The sequence below is a fragment of the Stereum hirsutum genome (assembly GCF_000264905.1).
Source record: "Stereum hirsutum FP-91666 SS1 unplaced genomic scaffold STEHIscaffold_5, whole genome shotgun sequence".
Taxonomy (NCBI): Eukaryota; Fungi; Basidiomycota; class Agaricomycetes; order Russulales; family Stereaceae; genus Stereum; species Stereum hirsutum.
In genome coordinates this window covers 1,665,117-1,692,720 of record NW_006763135.1, presented here as the reverse complement: position 1 = coordinate 1,692,720, position 27,604 = coordinate 1,665,117, and the positions used below count along the sequence as shown (strand labels likewise).

Sequence of the window (27,604 nt, the reverse complement as noted above, 5' to 3'; positions counted from 1 at the left end):
ATGATGTGTGCAAGCATCATGGAGAGGTTGAGGGTCGGCATCTTAGGAAATGAAAGCTATCGGCCTACAAATACAACGAAGACTACAATAGCATTGGCCAGGAACGGTATGACTCTGTGCACTTGTTGGAAGCGCTGCAGGTTCGTCAATGGAAAGCAAGCGAAAGCACGAGTCTGGTCAACATGAGAAAGCATTCCGTTCTGGGAGAGCGAACACCGAGCACGTGGCTCTGCAAAGCTGTTGTTCTTGCGCTCTGCGAGCAGCGTGGCGCCGCTCTCTCCTTCTTGATTGTTTCCATCGAACAATAATCGAAGTATCGCTGTCTATGTTACTCGTACTATGCTGTACCAGCGCCACTCAAAACACTGCCACAGCTATCACAATAACTCCAGTCGGCTTCAAGTTCTTGTCTTCGTCGAGCTAACTTACCAGTATCATAACCTGTGTCTTGGAAATTGACTATCCGTTAATTCTCATCATGGATCCGGACTCTTTCCCCCCGCTTAGATGGCTACTTATGAGCGAAGGAGTGGTGCAAGTGCTGAGCTATCGGTACGTTGCAAAGGCCTGTCATGCCTCGAGATGTAGGAGATCTGGCTGTTGCGCCTTCCGGAGTTGCCTTTGCGGGTACTGGATGATATCGCTAGCCTCTATGAATGCTCCCTACCACCTGTTTAGTAGTTTAGCGTGTTCTGGTGGCTGCACGCCTGTGCGAGGACGTGCGTCGTGATACAGAGTGAACGTTGTCAACTCGCTTTGGGGGACACCATGCTCCGGCCTGGGTCAATACGTAAGTTATCTCATCGCTATGCCCAACGGTTCATTCTAACGGCCTCTGTATTCTAGCCAGTTCTGGACTGTTGACATGCCGCGAAGGTGTGGAGAAAGCAAGCACTGCTCGTCTGGCTGATGAACAATCAGCGCCACATTCCGAACCGTCCCGACTTTTGGATCTGCACTCCGGACACCCCCGTCAGCGAATCATCTCCATCGTTTCCTCTTATCCCCTGTGTTGCCGCGCACACGCACGTCGGGGCAAGATGTATATGCGAGCCTAGATTGCCTTCCGAGCGTCTACACGTTCTAGTACGCAGCGGTATAAAGGCCCACAACGACTACGACGCAGGTGCGCAACCATCTACAGCCCCCAACTTACAACTCATCCACGTCTAACCCTCGACAATCACAAGTCATGTCCTCCCCCACCCATCCTATCCGGGTAGCATTGATCGGCCTGCCTGGAACAGCACCCGAGCGCCAGCAAGGAACTGCTTGGACTGCGAACGCTCACCTGCCATATTTACTCAATTCGGAACACTACGAGATCGTCGCCTTGTGTAATACTTCCGTTGAACGAGCCAAGGAAGCCGTCAAGCTGCATGGCCTCCCCGAGACCACAAAGACATACGGCAACCCCGAAGGTACGCCTTCGATCCCGTCAACCCTGTCAGACCAATTTGACGCTAATACATGTTTTCTGCCTTCAGATGTCGCCGCTGATCCTGATATTGACCTCGTCGTCTCCAGCGTTCGAGTAGAGAGACACTTCCCCACTGCCGCACCATCTCTCCGCGCCGGCAAGGCCGTATTCGTTGAATGGCCAATAGGCTCCAACCTTGCTGAAGCCGAAGAGCTGGCCGAGTTGGCCAAACAACACCACGCGAAGAACCTCGTCGGCCTCCAGGGCAAATTCTCTCCTGTTGTTCAAAAACTCAGGGAGCTTGTACGGAGCGGGCGAATCGGGAAGGTGCTGAGCAGCTCTTATCTTGCTACGGTCGGTACCGACGTCCCAACTGCGAAGGACGACGTTTCGTATTTCGTGGAGAGAGCTGTGGGCACAAATCCCTTGACTACCACCTTTGGACATTCAAGCGAGTACATACAATACGGTATGCTTTGTCTTCTCTTTCACGCCGTTCCTCGGATTCTGATTGTTGTTCGGTTTTGATGTCGCAGTGCTCGGTGAATTCGCATCCTTCGACAGTTTGCTCCTGAACGGCCAACCTCTCGTTGACATCGTTGACCGCGATGGGAAACTCGACTGGGATGACGCGCACAACCAAGACGATCCCGCTCAGATCGTTGTCCAAGCGAAGACAGAGCGCGGGTCTGTCGTAACCTTCTTCCTCCGCCACGGTAAACCTCTACCGGGCAAACATATCATGGAGTGGCGTATCTTCGGGCAGGACGGCGAGCTAAGAGTGACATCACCAACCCCCTTCCTGAACGTCGGCCATCCAGATACGAAGATCGAACTACACGACCACAAGACGGGGAAGATCGAGACGGTGGACTGTGGCGAAGACGAGTTAGCACATTTACCGTTGGCGGCGAGGAACATCGGGAGGATGTATGAGGCGTTCTGGAAGGGTGAGGAAGGAGTGCGGGATTTCGACCTGGCGGTGAAGAGGCATCGGATGATTGAGGAGATGTGGCGTCGGTACGACGCGCATTTGTGATCTGGATGTTCGTTGGCATCGGCATTTTGCTTGTCTTCTTGGGTCGAGTCTCTTGTGGTGTATACCCTTCATCTGCGCGGGTCGCTCGATTGTACGTTAGTTCTTCTCTGGCTCTTTGCTTCCGATCTGGCCTGCTACTCTACTTGTATAACTGTTTCGGTAATAGACTGAGTCATGGCCGTCTTCACTAAACGTATTACGGGAAAAGGGCTGGGAAGCGACTGGATGGGAAAGGCCCACACAGTGGGTCAAAAAGAGCATCTAAATGTGCGAGAACAAGGTTAACCGATGGCCTTCAAAGAGGAAGAAGACCAAGCCACGATATCTCGCGAGGAACCTTGTGTAAATGTAAGGCTATAAGGTATCGTACCCGGAGTCAAGAGAACGGGGAAAGCAGAAGAGAATGAAACCCACAGGTATAGATCGGCAGACGTGAGTGAATATAGATATACAAACCACAACAACAAGGCAACAATGATACAGCACAAAATGACCAGGAATGATAGTCCGCATAAATGTTGACACAACATGAAAAGATATAGATTTAGGACATAAGTCCGTGTTCCCGGAGAAGAGCAGCCCACCTAAAGGGCCGTTAGCAGGAGAATTCACTCATGGTATAGGTATTGTGAGCTTACTCTTCTTTTTCTGACTCCATCTCCTGGAGTCGTAGCCTTAGGTGGCTGGATATAGGTGGGAATGTAAGCCAATTACAGCAGGGGGACAAAGGTAGGAGCGTACAAGTTTTCCTTATCGACAGCGTTCCGATGTTCCATGGCTCTTTGAAGATCTTCAACCATAGCGTCCCATACTTCGTCTGCAGGTAAGTTAGCATGATCGAAAAACCCAGCCAGCTCGTCGTTGAATGCCTGGAGTATATGTTTTGTGTATCAGTTCATGCGTGATATGGAGTGTTCGAGGGCAGTCCTTACATCGAACGTGATATCCTTTTCCAATGTAACGTCCGTGAGCAAGGTTTTCAAAAGTTCGCGCTGCCGCGCTGCAGCCCGAAGTTCGAATTGCTGCCTGGCCACAAGGGTCGCTTGCTAAATTATAAAGTCAGCGTCGTATTACCTCTTCCGTTCCGAACGCACTCACCTCTCGGAAGTCCTCGACAAGCTGCCTCAAGTCCGTTTCGAGTGTTTCATGGTTCGAGATGGCTCGGAGAAGATCCTTCTCTGCCTCGTTAGCCGCGTCGTCTATGAGCTTCACTTGTTCATCTAGTGATGTAGACGATGTAGATGCCGGTGCTGCAGACTCTACTACACTACGTGACCGAGCACGATTTGGGCCGTCACCAGCCACACGTCTGCTGATGAGGTTTCTCATCTCCTCCAGCCGTTCTTGCGCAGCTTTTGTCTAATCATACAGTCAGGGCATCATATCAGACCAATTAGTAGACTGGTACGTACCGGGGGTGGGTTATGCCGTGGAGGAGGAATACGGGACATTTGTCGAAGGCCAGGAGACTGTGGTCGATCGTCTGACGGTCCAGCAGGTAGTGGTGAGGTGGTGCGAATGCGCTCGGCGCCCGCTTTGATGCGTTTCATGGCTTTCCTTGACGACAGCATCTATAAGTAATAGACACCTCGACAGTCAGCAAGCATATCGAATACGCTTCGTTCGCGGCACAACTGACGTCTTCTTTCGCCGTCCCAGACAAACTCAGCAAGCGTTCGACATCCACAGACGTTACGGACTCGACAGGTTGGGAAGGAACTTCAGAGTCAGACTCCAGGTCGAGATCGAGTTCGGGCTGCGCTCCGGTCGTCTGAGCACGCCGTATCTGAGGAGGCGATACACGTCGCTCGGTCACTAATCTTGACGATGAAGCAGCCTTTGGTGATGTTCGAACATATGGTCTCCGTAAGGACGGCACGGACGAATCAGTCGAGTCACGTACGGAACCCTTTTTCTTGATAGAAAGGGGCTCGACAACACTGCTAGAGTACCGAGAGAACGTGTGCGAACGAGGTCTCGAAGTCTGCTGTGTGTTGTCGAAGGAATCAGGACCGAGTCGCGGGATCCTGGACCGGGATGCAGCAGGCGCAACGATAGGTTTGTTGATGTTCACCAGCGTGTGGTCCAATGCAGAGTGTAAATCGTCATCGTCACCTTCGTCATCGTCAGATGTCTCAATGACCTGGGAAGAGGGACGAGAATAAAGTGAAGGAGGTAGTGGTGATGGAATTCGTGGACCTCTTGGCCGGTCGTCCAGCGAGTATTGCGAGCCTGATCTGGGCCGGCGCGGAGTTTCGGTGTCCAAGTCAGGTGTCGTGGGTCGTGGTGTTGGTGTAGAGACACGCAAAACAGATGCTCTTGATAACGGTCGAAGACTTGCTTGTGGAGGCTCCTCTGTTGAACGTATGAGAAGCTAGATCGCAAGGATATACAAAAGCACAAACCTTCGTAGATCGTATCTTCTATCGGTTTATCCCAAGACGTCGCAGATAGTGGAGGTTCACCATGCTGATTCCGACTATTTCGCCGCGCAAGCTCCAAACGTTGAGTCAGATCCCACTCTGACTGATCCATCTCCTCTTCCTCTCGCCGGTACAAATGCCCTGGATCAGTCGTCTCGTCATCGAAGAGGGAATCCTCACCGGAGAACGATTGCGAGCGCCCATGGGACTGCGTCGGTCGCTTGGGAGTGGAAGTTTCGGGCTCGCTCATCGTATCTCCAGGTGATTTGCTTCGACTCTGTCGCCTTAGAACGTTCCGCGTTCGTCTTGAAGGCTTTTCGACGATGGACTCTCCGTCTTCGCTAACTAGGCTGGTACCTGCAGTTGATGCTGATCGTGCAGAGGACCTCAAACTGTCGGCCGTGGTCTGGGTCGATTGCGTGTACATCGATGAGCGACTGATGGTAGATTTGGCTCGTCGATGACCGTTGACTGAACCACCGAAGATGTCACCCTTGGATGACCCGGGAATCGCATGCCAGAGGTTTCGCGAGAGTACGTCAAGACCGAAGATCGCTGCTTTGGAGCGTGAAGTGGCGGTGGGTGTTGTTGGGATAGAGTTCTTGCCGGTTTGAAATTTGAACAGTCCGTACTGGTGTACTGTCACGACGACTTTGTGAGAAAACAAAGCAGGGCGAGCACGCATGACGAACTCACTTGTATGGACCACACGCTCAGGGATGCGCATCGTATGTACGATCTCCTCATCCTCTGGTTCCTCGTTTGGAACGTAGGAAGTAACGCTGTATCGTGATACTTCCCCAGCCATAGGCTGTACGCGAATTACGACCATGGGCGGGCCATCGATACCGAAAGGGATGGGATCTGCGGTACCCGTCACATCGATATGGACGACGACCTTCGTCTAATCTGCAGCATTAGCACGGTGTCTAAAAGTGACTGATTGGCGACTTGCCTTGTTCACTTCCCTCAAGAATGGCGTGCGCTCGTAAACGTTGAAATATGTCCGCGCTTTCGTGACGCGTCCACCTCGCGACTCCACTTCGCGCTCTGCGCCAAGCAGGACGACGGATTGTCCCAGCTTTGTTCGATGAACGGCTTGTGCGTTCCAAAGCTTCTCCAAGAACTTCTCCTTCACAGATCGGGCGCGTGTAGGATCTAGATTGGCAGGAGCAGGGGGGATGGCGACTGTGTAGGCACGGAATGGTCTGCCAGCCCATCGGTCGGATTGGTCTTGAGGAGGATTTTCGAGGTAGAGGTGGAATTCTGAGCGCGTGGCGTCAGCACGTTCAAAAGATAGTAGCGGTCAAGAAATTTTACTCGCCAGCGTTACCGACGTCGGTAGCAACGACTTGAGTAATGCCAAATATGCCTTTGTAAGACAAGCCGGTCTTCTTCGAAGTAGTCGATCGGGTGCTTGGTGTGAGGACCACCCTGTCCAGCTGATTTAACCCAGCAAGACCTTTTGCTCCCTTGTCTGATGGACGCTTGACGATCGCTATTTTGTCATCGAATAAGAATAGGGAGCAGGGAAGGGGATCCGGGGGGTTCGCTGATGACAAGGTTCCTGGCGTGAGTCCGTCCGTGCACAAGTCCTCTACGTCGATGCAATCGATAAATTGGCGGCCACTGGAGTAGATATTTGGTGGAAAGCCATCGATAGTGGTGCTTAGACTAGACAGGACAGAAGCTCGTACGGTCGAGACGTCCATCTCAGCCAAAGCAATCTTGCTGGCTATCTCGTCTGCTTCTAGCAATTTGGCGAGCTGAGGGTCGTTAGGATGCATGCGTTTGATCATCGTACGAAATAGCAATGTGTATCGGGGAATGCGTTGGACGGGATCCATGAGCAGTTCGCGCAAACCGACTCGGTTTTTGGAGTCCGTCGAGGAGTACTTGATGCGCTATACGAACAGTGCGGAAATCAAGGTGCTGTTAGGAAATAGGCTGACATAGAGACGTACGTCCACATATGAAGCGAATCCCGAGCCTCTCTTAGCCATCTCCCGCTCAAATATAACCTGGGCTTCTTCTCGTTTTGTATAGTAATTCTTGTACTGGTCAAATCCTCGAAGCTCCTTGAAATGCCGCAATGCTACGTCTCCAACGTATCCCACAGTTTCTGGCCCATCGTCTGCAACCATCTTCTCCAGATCTTCCAGGAAACGTTCGTTGACGGGAAGCAAATTGTCGACATTGCCGAAGAGGGTCTTCGCTTCATACGGGGGAATGATGGCAGTGTCTCTACTCCGTGCAAAGGATCGGAGAGGATCGGCATAATCGTATTTGAGTATTCGTAGACGCTTGACATATGATCGTTCTGTTGAGACGAGTTCGTTGATAACGTCCTGTATCGGGGAAGCATCTGTCGTGACTGGCTTGCGCGTATTGGGATTCTGGAGAAGAGCAAAGTCGCAAACTGTCAGCCCCGAGAGTCTTGTCCGCAGGGTGGGTCCATCTTGAGAAGATAAGGAAACGGATTGTGAGGGAGCAGCTTCCTCCACCTTGGCGGAGGAAAAGAACTCACTGATATTGATGGGCCGGCCTCGGACGGAGCAGCAGGAAGAACTTCTCCATCTGAATAGCTTGAAATGCGATCTCCAAAGGAAGCGACCAATTCTTGGACGTCTGGGACAGGATGTTTGAGCAATACGACACCACAGGGTGGCCGGAATCAATGACGCACCCTCAGGCAAAGGTTGGCCGGGCTCGTTCTCTACAACGACCCCACAAAAGAACATGCGCTTCGTCGTCGTTGTTCTGCGCGACGATGGTTCTGAATCGCTTGGTAATGCCAGTGGCACAACTTTCCGTGGAGATTCTGACAGTGGCATGGCTGGTTATAGTGGCGATTGTGGCGATCAAATGGGAGGCCGTGAGTTTGTGGGGGTGAGTGGGTGAGGTCGGAGGGCAAGTGTTCCAGATGACTCGGTAGATATGTTCGGTAGATGAAGGGAGCGCGCGGCGCGTCGTTCGAGGTGGGTGTTAAGCGTAAGCAGAGGCAGAGTCAACAAGACAACGCGACCTTTGTTCAACATAACGAGCGCGTTTTCCCACGTGACCGTTCCTTTCTCCAGCCACTTACGTCCTTCGCCACCTTCTCCTTTTGCAGTGGCGGGCCCGCCCGTGAAGTTAGCATTGTTCTGTTTACGGGTTCCTATTCATGGGTTCTCTATAGTAGTACAACACCCGGCCGATAACTATCGTACTTCTACCATGCTAGCGTCTCTTCTTCCGCAAACGCTCAGCCGCTAGTTCCTCCATCTTTTGCCGCTTCAAAGCCGACGAAGATCGAGAATATGACGCTGATAATGGTTGAGCTTGCGACGCTGTAGTACTCGACTCTGGCGCATCTGACGCTGGAATATCATCTGCTTGCTCTGCGGGTGCAGCTGGTGGAAGCTCTTCGTTAACCTCAGGCTCTCCCTCTGGTTCTGAACCCGCAAGTCCGCTCTCAGGAACAGCTGACATTGTGGAGCTGAAGGGTCATAAAGTAAGCACGCAAGGACGGCAATCCAAACCCTGACAAGACGGGAACGGGTACTCGCCTATTCTCCGGCTGATCATCATCGATGAACTCCTCCTCGGCCTCCTCCTCGCTAGTTTCTTGTGCGCCCCGAGTACTGTCCATCACGCCAAAGTCTTGAGCCAGTGATAAGAGATGATCCCATTGTGCTGTTGCTGTCATATCGACCACCTCAAGATCTTCTCGTTTACATTGCTTTCTGCATCCGGGGCATGAAAGTTCCGGAGAACCTGCTTGGTACTGAACCAAACAAGCAGTGCAGAAAATGTGCTCGCAAGGTAGGCTGCTAAGATATCAGAAATAGCGCGAATTGGGTCACGATGTCAGGAGCGAACCTTTGGCATTCACCGAGTACCATTTTTTCCAAGCATATCGCACAGTCCTGATCCTCTTCCAGACAGGCCTTCGCCATTGTATCTTGGAAGCTCCGTAGCATCTGATTCGGTCGCAATTAGTGGGAACAAAACAACAGTGGGAGTGATGCAGACTTTGAGCATATGGTGCGAAGTGTCTACGACTCCATGGAAAAGCTCGTTACCCAGCTCTTCGGCATCAGCCTTCACTTCCTTCATCCTGTACTAGAAGAAAGTCACACAAGGAAGTTTGAGATGGTCTGATGAAGGTCAAAGCACCGACGAAGATGGGAAGCGTAGGCACCTTTCGAAGCTTCCTCCTATCCAATTCTCGGGCCTAAGTTCACCGGTATTAGTACTATCAGAAATCTCATCCACTTGTGAATAGAATAAAAGGATTGGCCTACCTCCTCCAGTTTTTTGTTCTCCCGCTTCAGCCTTTTGACTTGAGCTTGAAGGTTAGCCACGGTTGGGCCAGCCGATTTTCCTTTCCGTGGTTGAATTGAGACGTCCTCAGCCTCATGCAGAGAATCGAGCTCAGCTTGTAGTTTGCTGTTCTTCCTTTTAAGTGTATGAATGGTTCGCCGGTAAGTATCGATGCCTTTTACAACGGCATTCATATGTGCCTGAAATTCAAAGCGATAGTGCCTATGTCAGTATGAGCCGTGCACGAAAGATTATTATAGAAGAACGGTTCATCGATGGTGCAGCGACAGAGTTAGTTCGTGGAAGGTAGGACAACGCACCTCTAAATCTGAGTCAGGAGCTTCAGTTTCCTCATGGACGCTTCGGTCCACGATCCTGTCATCGAGCTGAGCTTTGGAAGAGGATGCTTTCGCATTTGATCGTGTCGTAGGCATAGTGTGGATCTAGGACAGTCAAATAAGTAGTCGAATCAGACTCAGCCAACTGGACCTCCAAGATCAAGTATTGCGGGGAACGACCTCGTGTTCTCAGCCGGTACTTAGAACCTACACACGTGGGAATATTTTGTCGTGGTGAGGTGGCGAGGAAGTGGGCCACTCATCTGGCGAAACACGTCTCAAAATTCCTATCCAGTCCTTCCACCTCCTAACGCCTGCGATCAACTGTAATCACCTCCACACCCTGCAAACACAGTGCAAAAGTCATCCTAGACATGCCTGACGAATCTGACCTGCTCAGCATTCTCAATGCTCACGGACAAAATTTCCTTAGCTCGTTCTCTCAACCTCCACATACTGGCAACAAGAAACGAAAACGGGCCACGAAGGATGACCATACTGACTCGGCCAAAGTTCGCATAGTTTATGAGGAGGCTCAAGCTACTGATGGAAGCCAAGATGAGGACGAGGAGGACGAATGGACTGGTTTCGGCTCGAAAGGTGGCGAGGGCAACGCAGAGACGGATGAGGATGGTGAAAGCAAGGACGAGGGCGTCGATGACGACGAATTTTCAGGTTCTGGGGATGAGATTGAAGGTGCGTCGTACTTCCGTTGACCACGAATGATAACCGCTAAATTGTTCGTGCAGACGACGGGTACACTGCTAGTAGCTCTATTCCAATAAGAACTCCCGCTGTCGTTGTCTTTTCTGAGTCTAAACCCTCCACTTCATCCTCAAATCCTATAAGTGGCAAGGCTTTCATGGTGAGAACTCAGTCTCATATCTCAGCCTTGTTATTACTCAAACATCACAGTCCTCTAAAGTCTCTAAATTACGGGAAGAAGTGACAGGTACAGCCAGGAACTCAAAAGATTCAGACGGTGACCTCGACGATGAGCGGTAAGTGTCGCACATTCCTATCTCTAGGATAAACTCTCAACATTCGTCACCTGGACAGGAATAACACACAGAACGACGCTCTCTTACATCGACTCGTTCACACACAACTTCTGTCTGGTGTAGCAAACCCAGAGCTCAACCTCACACCCGCACAACGCAAAAAAGCGCTCGCAGGTCGAATACAGGAGTTAGCAGGACATTCAAAACTGGGAAAGGGTGAGAAATCGGTGCGCGCGAAGGAGCATAGCAGAGCATCGAAACAGATTAGAGATGGTATGGCGGAGAAGCAGGCTGAGAGACGAGGAAAGCAGCTTGCAGAGGTACGCGTCTCCTTTCTGACTCGTTCTCTCCCTGTTAGCTCGGCACTCATGGCTTTCGCTAGGCTAAGGATACAGGAAACTATCACCCTACGATCAAGAAGCTATTCGATGACTCCTCTGAACCCACTCCGGCGAAGAAACGAGAAAAGGGAATGAGGATGGGCGTGGGCAAGTTTAGTGGAGGGATGTTGAAGCTCAGTAAGGACGAGATTCATTCGATAAATGGTCCACCAGGAGGATTCGATCGCGGAAGAGGACGTGGCAGAGGGTCCAGTCGTGGCAGGGGATCTGCGCGTGGACGAGGAGGAGGAGGGTTTGGAGGACCAGGATCTGATGGCAGGAAAGACTCTGGCGCAGGAAGAGGGACTCGTGGTTCGAGAGGATCGGGAGGATCGGGAAGAGGGAGAGGTCGTGGAGGAAGATCGAGGTAGTGAACTCTGCAATGGAGTTGTGGTACTTTTCGCCGTATCACATCGCAAAATCGCTAGCTATCCTTCCTGGACCCTTGCTGTCTGCAATTGCACTGGCGTCATTGAGAGCACGGGTATATTGATCCCCTAAATCCGAGACGTACATAGTAACCTGACAACATAAGAATGGATACATAAAATCTTCTAATAATGTAGGAGGAATGAGGCAAAATTGAGCTGAGAATACTCAAATATTAATTACTCGTGCCTCGTCCCCAGGATACCTGCAACCGACCATTTAGCTTTCTGTGACGCCGGCGGAACTGCAGAGTGAGAGCATAAGAAAATCTCACCTGTGAGAGCGATGGCTGCGCTGGCTGCGAGCATCACTTGGGCGACTGTGATGAGTTGGATGGTGAGCGGTAGAAAGGGTTTGAGTTGAGTTGTTTAGACTCACGAATGAGAACCTCGATAGTCCAGATCCACGGTCACTGGCGCAGAGGTACTAAACGATTATTAACCAAACAGGCGTCAACACTAATCACTTCCATGTCGATAGAGGGGGCGAAAGGTATGGACCCTTGTGGCGGTACTAAATCTCCAAGATGAACCACATCGGAAGCGTCGTAAGGTGAGCCTGAGTCTCTGGAACCATGGGTCCTGTGTATCGACAGGTCAGTACGGCCTTTCAACAAGGTACCAGTATCGTCAAGCCCACCGGTAAACAGTGCGCCCCATGTCGTCTTTAACAACGATAGGCGCTTCGTGGTACTTGATCCGCGGTCTATTCCTGCTAAACTCCCCCACGCTAGTGCAATGCTTCAATGACGAGTTGTGCACGACGAGCATGGCAACGTACCGCGTGAGTTCGTTTCCATTTTTGTCTCGGAAGATGACGTCCATTCCGGGAGGAACAATGTAATAGGTGCTTTTTCTAGCGCCTATCTGCCCATTGTGAACGTCGCGGAATTCCGCTGGGACCTATATTTATGTTTGTTTCCTCAGAATAGATACTTTGCGCCTTCTAGAAAGTACTTGCCTGGACACGGCGACCATCTTCTGAAATGTATGTCACTCGAGCAGAGGACATGCTGTCCACAGGACTTGCAGGCTGTGGGGCCTGCAAAGTGATATCGTCATGGGTCAGTGGCTAACAAACACCAAGCGAGAGAGGTAGCAAGATACCGACATAGGTATAACTTGTACGAGCAGGACCTCCATGTGAGACGCTTCGAGTTCTGCCAGCAGTCGTCGGCCTATGCGACATTGGATTGTTTATGGTATGATCTACACTCGCAGTCCGCGACGGCCGAGTGCGAGTTCTCGCTGTCGCAGCAAACTCTGATTGTCGGGGAAGCGTCCCCGTCCTAGTGAGCGGTTGCTCCTGACGGTGGAGAGTTCCAGCCCTAGATGCAGCTGCGGACTCCTGACGAGGAAGCGTAGCGGCTCTGCTCCTTGCACCAGCACTATGGGATTGAGGGGTCCGACTGGCAGGAGTTCGGACGTGCTGCCTTGGAGGTCGTGCGTGCGAGTCGGCACGACTGCGAGGTGGAGGGACGTATAACGCCCCGCCTTGCATCGAGCTAGCCTGGTCATATGAGCGGCGCACAGGCGCGTCATACAACTGTACACCTTGGCGATGAACAGTTGGTACAACTGGGATCGCACCCTGGTCATCCGAACCGTCTGATGGCACGATATGCCTGGCTCTGGACAATCCTTCGTTAAGTGTATCACTACCCGCATCATCGTGAACACTGTCTCCACGATGATCAAGTACTTGCCACTAGATATGACATTCTTAGTCATCTGTAGCCGAATAAAAGGCGAATCAAAGATGGGCCACAAACCTCGTCAGGGCCACCATGAGGAGGTTCTTCGATTGGTTCCTCGATAGCACGTTGAGAAGGAGCCTGACAAGAAGTTGCAAGATAATAGACATAAGTCTTTGGAGTAGATCTTCCACTGCGCACGAGCCACCTTTTCCTTTCGTCTTCGAGTGAGGACACGCTTCATCAAGGAGGGTTTTCGCGCAGGCGGTGGTACGATCTCATCGTACGTTCCAACAACGCTGCTCCGGTCTTCAGGATCCGCATTAGAGTTCTTCCTTGACCTGAAGATGCTGAAGCGAGCCATCTGAAGTCGACGTGAGCTCAGGGCGAGGGGTAGGGAGGATATGAAAGCGCTATCAAGGAGTAGGTTGACGCATAACAAACTTCAACACAAGGACTTTGGCGTTTGGCGCCTAAGCCTAAGCGAGCACGAGACTCCCACGCGGATCGGTGCCGGAAATCATCTCGGGCATTGCCTCGCTGCCTGCGCCAAAATACTGGGAGATAGAATGGGGATAAAGCACTCCAAAGTTCGTCTCCATATCTTCGAGGGGCACACGAGGTAGTGGAAAAGCCGTTTGTAGATAGAGCTGATTTAATGAGGGCGCAACTATGATGAGATAAATTAATTGAGGAGTCGATGAAAACAAGGACATGTCCATAGTGTAGAGACGAGGACACAACGTAGCCGCAATAACATCAGGAGAACCCGGGACGCCAATCTCTGACAAAAATAGATGAAAACGGACGGAACGAAGAACGGACGGGATCAATGGCATGCTCACTACTTATACTATAGAACTTTTTTCACTATCGACAAAGCTTGGGCCACTTTTCCGATAGCTTCTGCGGTCTCGGCTATACGACCTGGGTCCACGATTGACTGACCGGAGAGACATGATAGCCTGTTCGACAAGACTGCCAGTGCTGATTCCAATGATCGTGTGGTTGCATCAATCACAGGCTGTGAAGAGGCAGTGGGTTTGGACTGGAAATCTAAGTGATGAGACGTGCTTCGAATTCATCAAGAGGCGTGATGGCATACCTCTAGAACTTCGCGGAACGCATTAGGAACAGCAGTAGCTTGAGAGGTGTCGAAGGAATAAGGGGAGCCCTAGGTGACAAGCTCGTGAGTCAGAGAGTCTGCGAACACTTGAGAGAGAACGCACTTGTAAAGGGTTAGCTGAGGATATTGCAGTTGGCTGAGACGAAGGTGCATCCTGCAGTTATGCATAAGCCGAGGATTTAAACATGAGAGGCAGAACACGGACCAGTGACGCGATACCTCTCACTGCGGCTTTTCCCTTATCTTGTGAGCCGTTGACCATGAGAGCAGAAGCAGATGTGGAGGGTTGACGTTTAGCAGAGACCGTCGGTGCGGTCTCCCCGGGGACAAGCCTTTCGAAACCATGGGCATCTTTCTCAGTGGTGAACATTCCCCCGCAAACCACGCATTCCTGAAGGGCCAGAACTGTTGAGCGACACCGAAGTCTCAAATTACAGGAGACGCACCTTTCTGGGATCCCTGTCGCTGCCTGATTTCGGAGGGCGGACCAAGGGGATGCCATAGCAAGTGGATACAGGACATTCGTCTGCTAACATTGCCCATCCCTTGAGTAGTCGTTTGCCGATCTCGTTGGAGGCGAAGTCAGATTGCTGGCGACGCTGGATCGACTCGGCGGTCTCAATGGGGGGAGCAAAGGTAGGGGAGCTCAGAGTACTAGAGACTTCAGTTGGAGGAGTGGACGGTCGCGAATAATGCGCGCTCGAATTTGAAACGGATTCAGAGTTGGACGGGGTACGGTGGTGTGCTGTACTATCTGTCAGTACAGGGCAGAGGAAGAGCAGTCAATACACGCACTAGTTTCATTCCCTTCACAGTTAGCACAGAACCACGTCTGTGGCGTTCGTCCATCCGGTGAGCGCATCAATGGAATTGAGCACTTTGGACAAGACTTGTCGGTTAGGACCTGACTTGAGGTCAGTAAAGTCAGTCTGGGATCTGACCAAGACGGCGTACCCAGCCCTGGAGCATGTACTCGCCCAGCTTGCTGGAGACGTTGATGACTCTGCTCATGACTGCGATGCTGAAGTGGAATGGAATCGAGAGTGGATGGGGGACAAAGGTGGTGGCGGCCAGAGAGATTAAATATACTTGGTCCGCCGCGTATAGCCAATCAGAAAAGATGGCAAAAGCCGTGAGCGCGTCATGAATGTTATTGCGTCCGACGCGAGTTCTTGGCCACCCCGCCACAGCGTCTGTCAATGCCACGTCTGCTTGAACCATCTGCTTTGTGAGCGTGAACACAACTTGGTTCAGTTCCTCACCGTCTTGTTATTGGCACTGCTACTGCATGTACTCGCCCATGCGATGGCCAGAGACGTTTCTCGTTTTATTTTTTCTCTCTCTCCAGGCCTATAGATGGACATTTGGCAACGCACCTCTCACCGGTGGCATCGGAGTTCATGCAGCCCAATGGACCTCTCAACGGAAGTTGGATACTCGGTATGTTGTCTCAGAGACTAAACCTTTGCGCGGAATGTAATGAGGCTATAGAAATCAAGTTCGCGATCTCTGGTACCATGGATACGATAATTACATGAAGCATGGTTCGTGCTCTCCAACTCTTTCCATGTACACGATCTAAAATGTCTCTTTAAGCCTTTCCGATGGATGAGGTACCTAGCGTTCTCGTTTCCATGATTGCATGGGTCTGACTCTCTCTGTCAGCTTGCTCCCCTATCATGTCGCGGTCGCGGACCTGATTGGCGTTCTCCGTGAGTGGGTCAGTGCTTCACCTCGGTATCCCGAAATATTGACCCTATCTGATGCCCCAGAGAGAACATTGCCTACAATGATGTCGATGGCAACTATTCTGTCACTCTTGTTGACTCACTCGATACGCTTGTGGTTCTCAACGATAAGGCTGGGTTCGAGGATGCCGTCCAAAAGGTAATCCAATGGGTATCCTTCGACGTGAACACGAAACCTCAAGTCTTTGAAACGAACATCCGTGTCCTCGGTGGTCTTCTTTCTGCACATATCTTCGCCAACCAAACGGGCCAACCATTCCATCTACCATGGTACCAAGGCGAACTTCTGGCGATGTCGAAGGATCTTGGTGAAAGGTTGTTAAGAGCATTTGCCACCCCGACCGGCATTCCATTCGCAAGGGTATGTCCTCCTAGTGCTTACGAGGGATAGGACCTCACCTCATCGATACAAGTAGATAAACCTGCGGAGTGGCCTTCAAAGAGGCGAGAGTATCGAGAGTTGTCAGTGTGTTCAGCGACTCGCCTGTGGCCCATAATCTTAAATCTTCATAACAGGTACCGCCGGGGCAGGTTCCCTCATCCTCGAGTTCGCCACCTTAAGCCGTCTTACGGGCGATGACAGATTTGAGAAGGCTGCCAAAAAGGCCTTCTTTGCCATCTGGAATCGTAAGTCGGACATAGGACTAGTAGGGAACACTATCAACATTTGGACTGGGGTTCATAATCATCTCTTTTCCTCACCTATCGACGCTGACCACTTGTTCCTCCATAGGCTTGGACATATCCAGAAGTTAGTGGAATCGGCGCTGGCATCGATTCCTTTTTCGAATATGCTCTGAAATGGTATATTATGAGTGGTATGCCCCATCTTTATCGTCTTCGTGTCTCCATGCTAACGCTCCACCAGGTGAACCCGAATTCCTCGACGTTTGGAACGATTCGTATGCCGCAATAATGAGATATGCGCGATCGGCAGACGGATTCTGGGTAAGAGCATCCAAACTCTAGCGAATCAACTTGCCTGACTTGCCTGTTAGTATCGTCGGGTCAACATACACACCGGTGACGTGGCGTATTTCACGATGGACTCCCTGGCCGCGTTTTGGCCTGGCCTACAAGTGCTTGCTGGAGACATCGAAAACGCTATCAAGTCGCACATGACCTGTAAGTCGTTGTATATTTTGCGAAATGTCGTAATTGTTCATGTATTTCCCCCTAGACTGGCATCTCTGGAAACGACATTCGGGGCTACCAGAGATATGGGATATGAATTTCCGAGTTGCCACCTCATTACAATTTCCACTTCGTCCAGGTCAGTTTTCGCTATCTCACCCCTTTCCGGGAAACTCCTTTTTGAATCGACAACTTGATGTTTCGCAGAATTTATCGAGTCCACATGGTACCTCTATCGGGTACGTCGGATGGCACGAAAGCGTACAGTCAATCACTAAGACTCCCCGGTATAGGCAACGCACGACACCATATACCTAGATATAGGGGAGCGGATCCTTCACGACTTTGCCCTCAGATCCAAAGTGGACTGCGGGCTTTCTTCGATTCAAGACCTTCGAGACAACACTCGCGACGATCGAATGGAATCATTTGTGCTTTCGGAAACACTAAAGGTAGGCATCCCTGACTATCTCGCTGAACTTACCACTATATGTCTGCACGGGGGCACTGACAAGTGCGACAGTATCTCTATTTATTATTTGACGAATCGAACAGTCTCCACTCGGATGGATCCAACTACGTATTCACGACAGAGGGTCACCTCCTCACCTTGGGCCACGAACATCTGAAGCCCGTCTCTCCCAAGGTCCGCAAGCTTCGCGGCAAAGAAAACTACCAATGCCCGGCATATCAACCAATGTTCTTTGGCGTCGATGCAAAGAACGGGCTAATGGTTGGCATCGGCTCCCGCCCAGACGTGGAGTACGTCAGGCATCTCATCGGGACGCCATTCCTTGCGAATGAAGAGTACGCATGGCATAGTAATGGCTGGTGCGACGTGCCGGGAGTCGACCTCTTCGTGAGTGCCACTTTGACTGCTTGACGTGGTTGGGGACTCATATGACCTTTTCTTGTCTGGAAAACAGTCGTATGACTTCATATTATCGGCAGACGGTCGTTCGACGGTTGAGGATCTCAGTCCTAGCATGAAGAAAGTCACTCCTGTGTCTGACGGTTACATCGTCCAAAACGTCTCTGGTCTCCGCGCGCGCATCGTCAGTCGTCTCGACGGCAAAGGCTACGATGTTACAAAACGTTCGTCAATCACACATTTTCTTCACGCGCCCAAGACTAACATACACCACGATTCTGTCCACAGTGGGACCTCACACGATCCACACTGGCCAGCTGGTGTACCTCAACGACTCGGCCCTGACTTTTGCCGCATCGAAGGACAAGCAGGATCAACCCACATCTCAGCCTCGTCTACCTGACGTCGACCTCCACTTTTTCATCGACTTCGTAGACCCCAAGCGACAACTCCAACCCGCCGTCCACCGAGCCTCTACAGATATGCTCATCACGGGCCACACGGCCATGTTCGGAGGAAACCCCTTCTCCGCCGTAGACTCGAACGGCTATCCACTCCGCTTCGCGCACGGAGAAGGCGTCGCTCTCGTACGAGCTCCTCTAAGCAACCCGCTAGGGTGTCACCACTACGATCAGGAATACTTGGACGATGCTATCGTCGTCCAGCGCGGTGACTGCACATTCCTCGAGAAGCTGCGGTTCGCACAGCTCGCGGGAGCGTCTGGCGTCGTCGTCCTTACAGATGAAGACCTACCTATCAACCCCGGCGCCGACGACGACGAACTAGACGCTATCGGGGATACGCTGGACGATGTGGTCATCACCGTGTTGCGGCGAGCGGACTCGAAGGAACTGAACGCGATGCTGGATTTGGCGGAGACGCATGGGTTGGGGCAGCCAATGGTCGTTCTAGAGTCGACGGGAGATGCACAGCCGGCCGGATGGGGGAGTACGACGAAGGAGGTTCCGACACCGACGTCATCATCGACGACTGCACCGAACTCTAATCGTGTTCTATATCTGAACGGGCATCCGTTACTCAATACAAGACTAATGGTATAGGCTCGATTCTCGTCTGCTGTCTGCTGTCTGCCGCCGCGGTTCTACATTCGCCTCTGTGAGCGGAAAATAAGGGATGGTACAGATAATTTATGACGAAGAGAACTATATCAGTCGTCTAGTTTGATGAGCGAGTAAGAGGGGCCGTTGAGCTTGCTGGTTCCTTGGAGGAACGTCAACTCGATGATGAAGAGGGATTCGAGCAGTGTGGCCCCTTGCTTGGTGATGAGTTCACCAGCGGCCTTCGCGGAGCCGCCTGTTCATGTCCATTAATTCCGTGAGGGTATAGGAAGGATGTCATATAACACACCAGTAGCGATGAGATCGTCGATGACAATGACGGTTTGTCCGGCTGCGATGGCATCGGCTTGCATCTCGAAAACATCCTATACACAAGGGTAATCAAAGCGTTCAAAATTTTCAGTATATGTAGCTTAGCGTAATAAATCACAGGGATGATACGCACCACACCGTACTCCTTCTCATACTCAGCTTGAATGCACTCTCCCGGGAGCTTGCCCCGCTTCCTCACCGGCACGAACGCCGCCCCAAGCCTCAGCGCAATAATCGGACCAAGCAAAAATCCTCGCGCATCAAGACCGACGACGACATCAATCTTTTTGCTGGGAGAGTTGGGGATGGTGTGCGAGGTGAGGTGGTGGACGAAGTTTGTGATCAGTGTTTCGAAAGCTATCGGGTCTCGCAGGAGCGGGAGGAAGTCGAGGAAAACAATGCCCTGTATTTTCGTGAGGACGCCTTACGATTAGGACGGCTGGCAGAAATTCTAACCTTCTTAGGAAAGTCGGGATATGGCCTCAACAAGCTCTTCAAGTATGCAATGTCGGCCATGGTGTAGGTAGGAGGTAAGCAAAGGTAGCATACGAACCGATGTCTAGCAGATCTTTGCAGATCTCTATTACTGCCATTCAGATAAGATCGCAGATCTGGACATATGGGATCTCAATTTTATGTCGTTGAAAGTTTTGCGACCAGCGTCGGATATCGCATCACAGATGCCAGATGGACAGGTGCAGAGCTCGTTGGAGTGTATGACCGCTTAAGAACTAATGACGCGGGCAAGAGGAGGAGACGATGGTCATACGCATGGTTGCTCATAGAAGGACACTACCGCCATAAGAAAAGGAAAGATGCATGCAATACAGATGAAACACAAAAAGACGACGATTTTAAACAGACTCGAGAACCTCCGGCTCCTTGAAGTCCTTCGCCACCCGTGTGCCAGTCTCCTGCAGCGAACGTCAGCAAAAGTAGGCAAATGATAACAAAACAAACACGCACATCAGTGACCTCCCCGTGAAGCTCCATGAGTTTCGACACGTCGAACTTGGGAGCCTTCAGAATCTTCGCCTTGTGGACGTAGACATTCTGGAGGGGGTAGATGGAACGTGCGGCCTTCTCGATCTCACGACCGATAGCCTCGGGAACGAACTTAAGGACCAACTCCTTCAAGTCGCAGCTCGACGCTTCCCGGGTCATGATCTCGAACATCTTCTTCCTGATCTCCCGGATCTGCGCTGACTGGGCGTAGGTGGTCTTGCGGACCTGGGTTTGGCGACGCTTGGTGAAGCCGATAGCGAAAAGACGGAGAAGGTACCCGTCGGTCGTCCGGACGTCGACGTGGGCCTCGATAAGTGTTTGCCACTTGCGGACGAGGGAACGAAGTTTGTCGGAGGTGAAGGACATTCCGTGGAAGTTGGTTAAGCAATTCCGGCCCTGGACGTCGTCGATGCGCAGCTTGACCTTGCGGAAAGACTGCTCCTCATCCTTGTTCAGGTCACCGAGAGAGAACTCAACGATACGGCCCTTGAGCGAGTCATTGGCGTTCTCTGGAGACAGCGGATGAGGTTAGACGATGGAACGGGAATGAGAAGATGAGATCCACGCACTCAGACCCGACGACCTGTTAACAAGGGTCTTCCCCACGTTCTTGACCTCGAACATTGAAGGAGCCTTGATATCATACCAGTCTGAAGAGCTCGTGAATGAGAACCAATGGGTAATTCGATAACGAGCAAGACGCACCCTTTCGGGAGAAGGGGTCCACGACCTTTTTCTTGATACCCTTCTTGCCCTTGGAAAGGCGCTTGTTCTACGAGACAACAACTCTGTAAGGGTTGGGCCTATCGACGTAGGAAAAAGCACGGTACCTTTCCTACAGCCATGCTGGGTCAAGGAATGTGTTGCGGTGAGGATGGAACCGCGAGCCGGCACTTGGACGGGCTTTTGTTTTGAGTAGCTTGACGGCGCGAGCGTTGGCGGCAGCAGCAACGTCCAGCCTGGGCAGCGGTGGCTGAGAACCTTATTTCTCCAGCTGTAAAGCTTAGTTCCCACGCCACTTCACCCTTGATGTTCTCTTCCTCGACGCTCACTCGCCCGGAATTCGAGCTCGCTGCAAAGGCGTTTATTTGTAAATACAACGCTGCTGGTCTTTCGGGTCTGATTGCTGCTCAACACCGAGGATGGGAGTGGAAAAATCATCCTGTGCGATTACTCTCCTGCTGGGTGTGGTGCCACTTCTGACTGCTGGCGTTAGCTCGTACCAGGATATGGCTACATGTTTCGAACTGTCCACCTTTTTACGCGCGCACGACATAGCGCCCTAGATGACGCGGACGAGGACTTGCTGCCCGAAACCGATGAGGAACCCGACGACACAGAATCCTCTGCGTCTCCGGCGCTTGATCACCTAGTTTGCAATCAAAGTGTCGTGTTCTCGCCAACGTTTCAAGTACCTGCATTTTACTTCACTATTCATGATTCAAGTATGTTCTGCTCCTCGGTCAACATCACAAATTTTGCTGAACCCCATGTAGCCGGCTCCCCACTTCCCCTTGCCGACATTCTGAAATCCAGCCTCTTTCGCCGCCACTCGTTTCCAGAGAATTCGGCCACGACGTCCTTCGCCCTCAGCCTGCCCGACCAGAACTTGCCCCTCCTGTCGCAGGGTGACCATCCGACACTGGGAACGCCGTCATGGTATATTCATCCCTGCGAGACGGCCTCGGCCATCGCCGAGCTGACGGAGGAGATCAATTCAGAAAGCACGATGAGTGAGCAGGAGATGTCAGAAGAGGTCAGCATGGTTAGATGGATGGAAGTCTGGTTTATGGTATTGGGCAGTACGGTCGACCTGCATTCGTAGTACAAATTCGAACTGTTCTTTCTCTCGCACTGTGGACTGAAATGTTCTAATTTGTCGAATTGAGTCTGTGAAAATGGAACCGCGTACGGCCGCAGGGAGAGGCGAGGCGATTCACATGTTGAGCGTCACCGGACGCCGGATGGGGATGCGTATAAAGCTGGTGCGGCATCCCCGCTTGCACTGCGTTTGTTGTTCAGCGGTAGCCAGCGGATTACAGCGGCGATATCAGCACTCCTGCTCAACCGGGCGTTGCAGTCGTACGATTGGTTCATACCACAATACTGAATCGTATCATTTCAATCGTTGAACCGGTTTATTCGCGTCATAGCCGCCCGCGCGCGTATAAAAGACGAATGTTCAGCTTACGCCTGGCCACATCATCCCCTCGTTCCTCCTCCCGCAAACTACTTTCTCTTGCCCGCACCATGGTGAGTATGGCCAAAGATTAGATACTCTACTCGCTGATTTCCAATCAATATATCAGTCCACCGAAGTTGTCATCGTCGCCGCGTCCCGCACGCCAGTCGGCTCCCTCAACGGCGTTCTCAAGACCCTGACCGCACCGCAACTCGGCGCCATCGCCCTCAAGCATGCTTTCGAGACTTCAAAGGTCGACCCCTCTGTCGTTCAGGAGGTCTACTTTGGAAACGTCGTCCAGGCTGGTGTCGGTCAGTCTCCCGCCCGTCAGGTCGCCCTCGCTTCTGGCTTGAAGACCACCTCCGATGCGACCACAATCAACAAGGTCTGCGCTAGCGGTATGAAATCGATCATGCTTGCCGCCCAGACCATTTCTACTGGCTACAAGGACGTCGTTGTCGCAGGTGGTATGGAGAGCATGAGCAACGCTCCGTGAGTCTCAGTACTTGTTCCTCTTTATCCGATGGCCTTCGGCTTATTGTTATGTTTGCCTCCGTGTCTCAGTTTCCTCCTCCCCCGCCAGAACCCCTTGTACGGCAAATTCCAGACCAAGGACTCCGTCGAGTCTGACGGTCTCTGGGATGTTTACAACAACTTCGCTATGGGCAACTGTGGCGAGCACACCGCTGAGAAGCATGGCATTACCCGCGAGGCCATGGATGCCCACGCTATTGAGTCGTACAAGCGTGCCGACCGTGCATGGAAGGCTGGCGCTTTCGATGCTGAGATCGCACCCGTCACCATCAAGGGCAAGAAGGGCGACACCATCGTAAAGGAGGATGAGGAGTACAAGAAGGTCATCTTCGAGAAGATCCCTACCCTTGCCACCAGCTTCAAGAAGGGTGGTACCATCACCGCTGCGAACTCATCTAACCTGAACGACGGTGCATCCGCTCTTATCCTCATGTCTGCAGAGAAGGCGAAGGAGCTCGGCATCAAGCCTTTGGCCAAGGTCGTCTGTACGTGTCTCAATGTTATCTCCGAAAGTATCGGAGCGTATCGCTGAGCGTCTCGGTACAGCTTACGCCGATGCTGGTGTCGACCCAATCGACTTCCCCGAGGCACCTACACACGCCCTTCCCATTGCCCTCAAGCGCGCTGGCCTCTCTGTAGAGGACATCGCACAGTGGGAGATCAACGAGGCCTTCTCCGTCGTCGTTCGGGTAGCAGAGAAGGTTCTCCAGATTGATCCAGCGAAGATCAATGTCAACGGGTGAGTCGAACATCATCTTGATGTCTGTCGTAATCTAATCAGTATCTCTTGTTCAGTGGTGCTGTCGCTCTCGGTCATGCTATCGGAAACTCCGGTTCTCGTATCATCGTCTCCCTCGTTCACTCACTGAAGTCTGGCGAGTACGGTGCTGCCGGTATCTGCAACGGGGTATGTTGCCGCCTTCTACCTTCATATTCTCCTGCTAATCGCACTTCTACGACAGGGTGGTGCCGCGTCTGCTGTCGTTATCCAGAAGCTGTAAAATAAGGAGAAGCTCACTACTGTATTTTTCGCTGTCGTCCGTCCTGTTCTTATAGAGCTCATACACCGGAATATTTAATGCTTTGCATGGTCTAATTGCCATTTTCTGCACGATTTGTGACGTTCTCGTTTCCAAAGCATGGGAACAGTTGAACACTGTCGTCGATGCCAAGATCACGGCTCATAATTCATGCAAGGTCGTCTCGGTCCTTCCATCGCCTTATCAGAGCGTCTCGGAATGCGGCATCGTTCGCGGAACACCTCCTTGCTCGATGAACATCAACACTTCCCCATGGCCGGACATGCTAGCTTCTCAGTGGTGGACCTACACCGCATGCTGATATTCCGCTCTGCCGTCTTTCTGCCGTGCGTTATCAAACACAAGTACCTGGTGAGAAGCAGCACCATTCTTTAGAGCTAGGTTATCTGAAGATTGAGCGCTGAACGTCATCACGGGTGCAATCTATGAAGGAGTGGGAGCATTGACGACGGAATAGCATGGACGACGAAGGATTTGAGTTCTTAAAAGCCTGAGGACCTCGTTTCCTGTCCCGTGAGTCGATTCACTTCCTTCTCGCGCTCCTCGTTCCTCGCTCTCCCGGAACCCCGTCGCCGACTAAGAATCATGTCTTCTCTCGCTGACCATGGTGTTTCTTCAGGAGTAGAGAAGCGGGGGCATTCGAAGGACGGATCGTTGGATGAGAAACATGAAGCGGATGTGACCGTGCTCGAGTCTCAGTCGGACCTGAGTCAACAGGACGAGGCGTTGAGGCTGGTCGGAAGAGAGAGGCAGGCTGAGTTTAGTGACGAGTTCAACAAGAAGCTGAGGAGGAAGCTGGTGAGCGCCTTCGATCCTGACACCGTCTTGAAGGCGGGAGGCTGACGTCCGTTCCCGTAGGATTGGTGGATACCACCGCTGTGTGCAGCAGTTTACTTCACGCAATTTCTGTGAGTGTTACTTGATTTTGGTCACGTATCGTAGCAACTCACACATGTGCAGGGACAAGACCTCTTTGAACTATGCAAGGTAGGAAATAGGTTGCATTATGGATGCATGAGCCAACCTTCACGCTCTTCTACAGCATTATGAACTTCCCTATAAGCGGGCAGGTATGTTGCTGCCTCCAAACTTTCTGAAGATGCAGTGACCCGGACTGACCATGGCTCTAGCAATACAACCTCATCTCGATGGGGTTCTACTTAGGTTCGTGCTAACAACGTCCCAGCTTTCGAGACTATATAGACAGATCAACGTTGCGACCTACTGTAGGTTTCCTTGTCTGGGAGTTCCCCACGGTGTACATCTCCCAAAAACTCCGACTGGCGAAATATCTCGGTCGGTATAATCTTCTTCGCTTGTGTCGCGCTTCGGTCCTAAGCAGCTCTTAATTCAGGTGGTAACATCATACTGTGGGGCATCGTGCTCATGCTGCACGCCGCAGCGACTTCGTTCAGCTCGTTCTTTGCCCTGAGGTTCCTACTTGGTGCGCTCGCATAATATTCATGCCTCTCTTTCCGCTTCATGACTGACTGAGTTCAATGTAGGAATGTTTGAGTCTTGCGTTGCTCCGCTTCTCATTCTTGTTATATCGATGTTCTACAAGAAGGACGAACAGGTCGGTGGTTTCCCTCCGCATCGCACAAAGTGGCAACTTCATAATTTACTTATACGCATGTACTTGTAGGCTTCCCGTATTTCATGGTTCTACGTGATGGTATGGCCCACTTTTATCACTTCGTTCTAATCGAGCGCTGATCGTCTACTCTAGAACGGCCTCACAGCAATATTCGGAGGCTTTGTAGCCTACGGCATCTCCTTCTACGACGGAAAGCATATCGCGCCCTATAAGATCCTATACCTCCTCCTGGGTGGACTAGCAATCCTCGTGGGCGTCGCTATCCTACTATGGCTGCCCGATTCTCCTGTTCATGCGAAGCGCTTGAGCGAGGAAGAAAAGATCGCCGTGCTTGAACGCGTTCGTGATGATCAGGGTGGGACGGAGAATAAGAAGGTGAAGTTTGAGCAGATTAAGGAGGCTGTGACGGATCTCAGGACGTGGCTTATCGTTCTGACGACGTTGTTGAGTGCGTTGTTTTTCGCTGTTTGTTCGGGACGATGAGAGGACTGATGCTGCATTCTCCAGCGAGTATACCGAATGGAGCCCTGAGTAACTGTACGTCTTGCGTGTCGACCCTGATTTTACGAATTCTGCTGAGCACTGTATAGTCAGCAACATCATTGTCAAGAGCTTTGGCTACACGTGAGCATCACTGCAACCTGAGCTGTTCGCTTGCTGATGTTTGTGACGCTCGTCGATAGCTCCAAACAAACACTAATCTTGAGCACACCGGGTGGAGCAGTCGCTGCTATAACTACCCTCGCGTGTGGCTATTACTCTGACAAACGAGTAAGTGACCCGTTATAAAACTCTTTGTATAACCTTTTCTGACGTCGCCCATAATCATCAGGGAGAGCGCATGTTGCCAATCGTGTTTGCGCTTATACCAACCATCGTTGGGACTGGTCAGTGGGAACATTGTTATGCGGCGCAGGGCGATATACTAACCCCGGTGTTTACAGCTATGCTTATCGGGCTCAACAATTCGGGGAAGAAAGGCGTGCTGTTGTTCGGTAAGTCCTCGTTCGGATCCAGTAAGGCATGTAAATACTAACTTCAGATCAGCAACATATCTAATTCAGACGTTTGGAAGTGCTCTGTCGACTGTCTACGCTTATAATGCGAGCAATACCAGTGGATACACCAAGAAGGTTTGTTCCTGTACTCGCGGAAAATGCGCTGTCTAAATGTTGCTCATCTCCTCCTACAGTTAACCATCAATGCCATGACACTCTTCACTTTCAGCATCGGTAATATCATCGGTACCGAAATCTTCCAGCCGAAGGATGCCCCTGCCTACATTCCCGGCAAAGTAGCCATCATGGTCCTCCTCACTGTACAGCTCTTCATCTGCTTCCTACTTCGGTTTATCAACCTTCGCCTCAACAAGAAGAAGCGCGCGGCTTTGGAAGCGGAGAAAGCGCGTAATGGGTGGACGGACGCAGATGTACAGAAGGAGCGCGAAAGACATGCGTTCTTGGATTTGACGGATGGACAGTGAGTGATTTCTTTGGTCGTCTTGATTTACTACGGAATCAATCTGAACTTTGGATGTCATAGGAACCCATACTTTGTGTACACTGCCTGAAAGGGTTCGCTTACTGGACTGCATGTACAATATGCTCATGACCGCATGAAATACAAGTGCCACACAGATACGACTATCCTGCGCCACAATGATGAAGTGACGTTTCTCGGCAGTATATTCCCACGCTGTGCGCCCGCCATCATCTTCGAGTGAACTCATCGCTGCTCTCTCAGCTACGACAAGCCACTTTCTTCCTGTAAAACTGAAGGTGGACTGAGCTGTATTGTTGTTGAAGAGGTAAACTCGTACTCTTTCCCTACAACGGCTTAGAACTCCCAGCGGGACTCATTCACCGCACGCCGCGCGAGGTCTTTCAGCGTCCGACTACTTGATTGCACTCACATTCACTTCATTTCTCTCGTGAGTCATCTATTCCAA

At 51.6% G+C, this 27,604-nt stretch overlaps 10 protein-coding genes across 10 annotated transcripts; 6 read left to right on the top strand and 4 right to left on the bottom strand.

Annotated features, from left to right (window-relative positions):
• Positions 1 to 1,192: 1,192 nt before the first annotated feature.
• STEHIDRAFT_138650 (oxidoreductase) lies at positions 1,193 to 2,647 on the top strand (the record flags this gene model as incomplete). The annotated part of the gene is made up of 3 exons (XM_007302859.1): positions 1,193 to 1,421; positions 1,488 to 1,889; positions 1,957 to 2,647. 3 exons carry the CDS (start codon positions 1,193 to 1,195, stop codon positions 2,457 to 2,459), a joined length of 1,134 nt encoding a protein of 377 aa, XP_007302921.1. The 3' UTR covers positions 2,460 to 2,647.
• STEHIDRAFT_167594 (uncharacterized protein) lies at positions 2,628 to 7,766 on the bottom strand. The gene is made up of 14 exons (XM_007302858.1): positions 7,569 to 7,766; positions 7,410 to 7,510; positions 6,847 to 7,278; positions 6,216 to 6,786; positions 5,838 to 6,148; positions 5,579 to 5,786; positions 4,865 to 5,521; positions 4,099 to 4,814; positions 3,872 to 4,030; positions 3,558 to 3,818; positions 3,392 to 3,505; positions 3,201 to 3,328; positions 3,098 to 3,142; positions 2,628 to 3,043 (listed from the first exon to the last, which is right to left on the bottom strand). Exons 1-14 carry the CDS (start codon positions 7,714 to 7,716, stop codon positions 3,004 to 3,006), a joined length of 3,891 nt encoding a protein of 1,296 aa, XP_007302920.1. The 5' UTR covers positions 7,717 to 7,766; the 3' UTR covers positions 2,628 to 3,003.
• A 268-nt stretch (positions 7,767 to 8,034) lies between these two features.
• STEHIDRAFT_167593 (uncharacterized protein) lies at positions 8,035 to 9,658 on the bottom strand. Its single transcript, XM_007302857.1, has 7 exons — positions 9,508 to 9,658; positions 9,169 to 9,387; positions 9,066 to 9,098; positions 8,897 to 8,986; positions 8,744 to 8,844; positions 8,431 to 8,691; positions 8,035 to 8,360 (listed from the first exon to the last, which is right to left on the bottom strand). Exons 1-7 carry the CDS (start codon positions 9,619 to 9,621, stop codon positions 8,102 to 8,104), a joined length of 1,077 nt encoding a protein of 358 aa, XP_007302919.1. The 5' UTR covers positions 9,622 to 9,658; the 3' UTR covers positions 8,035 to 8,101.
• Positions 9,659 to 9,899: 241 nt separating this feature from the next.
• Positions 9,900 to 11,407, top strand: STEHIDRAFT_110056 (uncharacterized protein; the record flags this gene model as incomplete). The annotated part of the gene is made up of 6 exons (XM_007302856.1): positions 9,900 to 10,221; positions 10,275 to 10,390; positions 10,441 to 10,526; positions 10,585 to 10,846; positions 10,909 to 11,044; positions 11,100 to 11,407. The coding sequence occupies 6 exons, from the start codon at positions 9,900 to 9,902 to the stop codon at positions 11,405 to 11,407; spliced, it is 1,230 nt and encodes a 409-aa protein (XP_007302918.1).
• Positions 11,408 to 13,690: 2,283 nt separating this feature from the next.
• On the bottom strand, positions 13,691 to 15,201 carry STEHIDRAFT_95335 (uncharacterized protein). Its single transcript, XM_007302855.1, has 7 exons — positions 15,109 to 15,201; positions 14,950 to 15,058; positions 14,601 to 14,899; positions 14,360 to 14,545; positions 14,258 to 14,308; positions 14,134 to 14,202; positions 13,691 to 14,076 (listed from the first exon to the last, which is right to left on the bottom strand). The coding sequence occupies exons 1-7, from the start codon at positions 15,163 to 15,165 to the stop codon at positions 13,882 to 13,884; spliced, it is 966 nt and encodes a 321-aa protein (XP_007302917.1). The 5' UTR covers positions 15,166 to 15,201; the 3' UTR covers positions 13,691 to 13,881.
• A 159-nt stretch (positions 15,202 to 15,360) lies between these two features.
• On the top strand, positions 15,361 to 19,821 carry STEHIDRAFT_77144 (alpha-mannosidase). The gene is made up of 19 exons (XM_007302394.1): positions 15,361 to 15,594; positions 15,646 to 15,698; positions 15,751 to 15,767; positions 15,820 to 15,866; positions 15,927 to 16,263; positions 16,319 to 16,364; positions 16,419 to 16,579; positions 16,636 to 16,720; positions 16,771 to 16,850; positions 16,901 to 17,027; positions 17,083 to 17,175; positions 17,244 to 17,275; positions 17,330 to 17,488; positions 17,560 to 17,895; positions 17,963 to 18,131; positions 18,196 to 19,221; positions 19,276 to 19,351; positions 19,432 to 19,703; positions 19,757 to 19,821. Exons 1-16 carry the CDS (start codon positions 15,443 to 15,445, stop codon positions 18,966 to 18,968), a joined length of 2,667 nt encoding a protein of 888 aa, XP_007302456.1. The 5' UTR covers positions 15,361 to 15,442; the 3' UTR covers positions 18,969 to 19,221; positions 19,276 to 19,351; positions 19,432 to 19,703; positions 19,757 to 19,821.
• A 331-nt stretch (positions 19,822 to 20,152) lies between these two features.
• Positions 20,153 to 21,148, bottom strand: STEHIDRAFT_155627 (S-phase-specific ribosomal protein cyc07; the record flags this gene model as incomplete). The annotated part of the gene is made up of 5 exons (XM_007302854.1): positions 20,153 to 20,212; positions 20,265 to 20,812; positions 20,873 to 20,953; positions 21,009 to 21,075; positions 21,134 to 21,148. The coding sequence occupies 5 exons, from the start codon at positions 21,146 to 21,148 to the stop codon at positions 20,153 to 20,155; spliced, it is 771 nt and encodes a 256-aa protein (XP_007302916.1).
• A 210-nt stretch (positions 21,149 to 21,358) lies between these two features.
• STEHIDRAFT_95331 (uncharacterized protein) lies at positions 21,359 to 22,156 on the top strand. The gene is made up of 3 exons (XM_007302853.1): positions 21,359 to 21,467; positions 21,520 to 21,748; positions 21,800 to 22,156. Exons 2-3 carry the CDS (start codon positions 21,541 to 21,543, stop codon positions 22,126 to 22,128), a joined length of 537 nt encoding a protein of 178 aa, XP_007302915.1. The 5' UTR covers positions 21,359 to 21,467; positions 21,520 to 21,540; the 3' UTR covers positions 22,129 to 22,156.
• Positions 22,157 to 22,365: 209 nt separating this feature from the next.
• STEHIDRAFT_120469 (thiolase) lies at positions 22,366 to 24,132 on the top strand. The gene is made up of 6 exons (XM_007302852.1): positions 22,366 to 22,556; positions 22,613 to 22,977; positions 23,050 to 23,504; positions 23,566 to 23,758; positions 23,815 to 23,926; positions 23,982 to 24,132. The coding sequence occupies exons 1-6, from the start codon at positions 22,554 to 22,556 to the stop codon at positions 24,018 to 24,020; spliced, it is 1,167 nt and encodes a 388-aa protein (XP_007302914.1). The 5' UTR covers positions 22,366 to 22,553; the 3' UTR covers positions 24,021 to 24,132.
• Positions 24,133 to 24,644: 512 nt separating this feature from the next.
• Positions 24,645 to 27,226, top strand: STEHIDRAFT_167588 (MFS general substrate transporter; the record flags this gene model as incomplete). The annotated part of the gene is made up of 18 exons (XM_007302851.1): positions 24,645 to 24,857; positions 24,918 to 24,967; positions 25,020 to 25,046; positions 25,102 to 25,129; positions 25,190 to 25,223; positions 25,290 to 25,355; positions 25,414 to 25,503; positions 25,565 to 25,635; positions 25,705 to 25,734; positions 25,789 to 26,104; positions 26,164 to 26,193; positions 26,247 to 26,280; positions 26,340 to 26,427; positions 26,489 to 26,543; positions 26,601 to 26,651; positions 26,704 to 26,789; positions 26,849 to 27,135; positions 27,199 to 27,226. 18 exons carry the CDS (start codon positions 24,645 to 24,647, stop codon positions 27,224 to 27,226), a joined length of 1,584 nt encoding a protein of 527 aa, XP_007302913.1.
• Between the last annotated feature and the right edge of the window lie 378 nt (positions 27,227 to 27,604).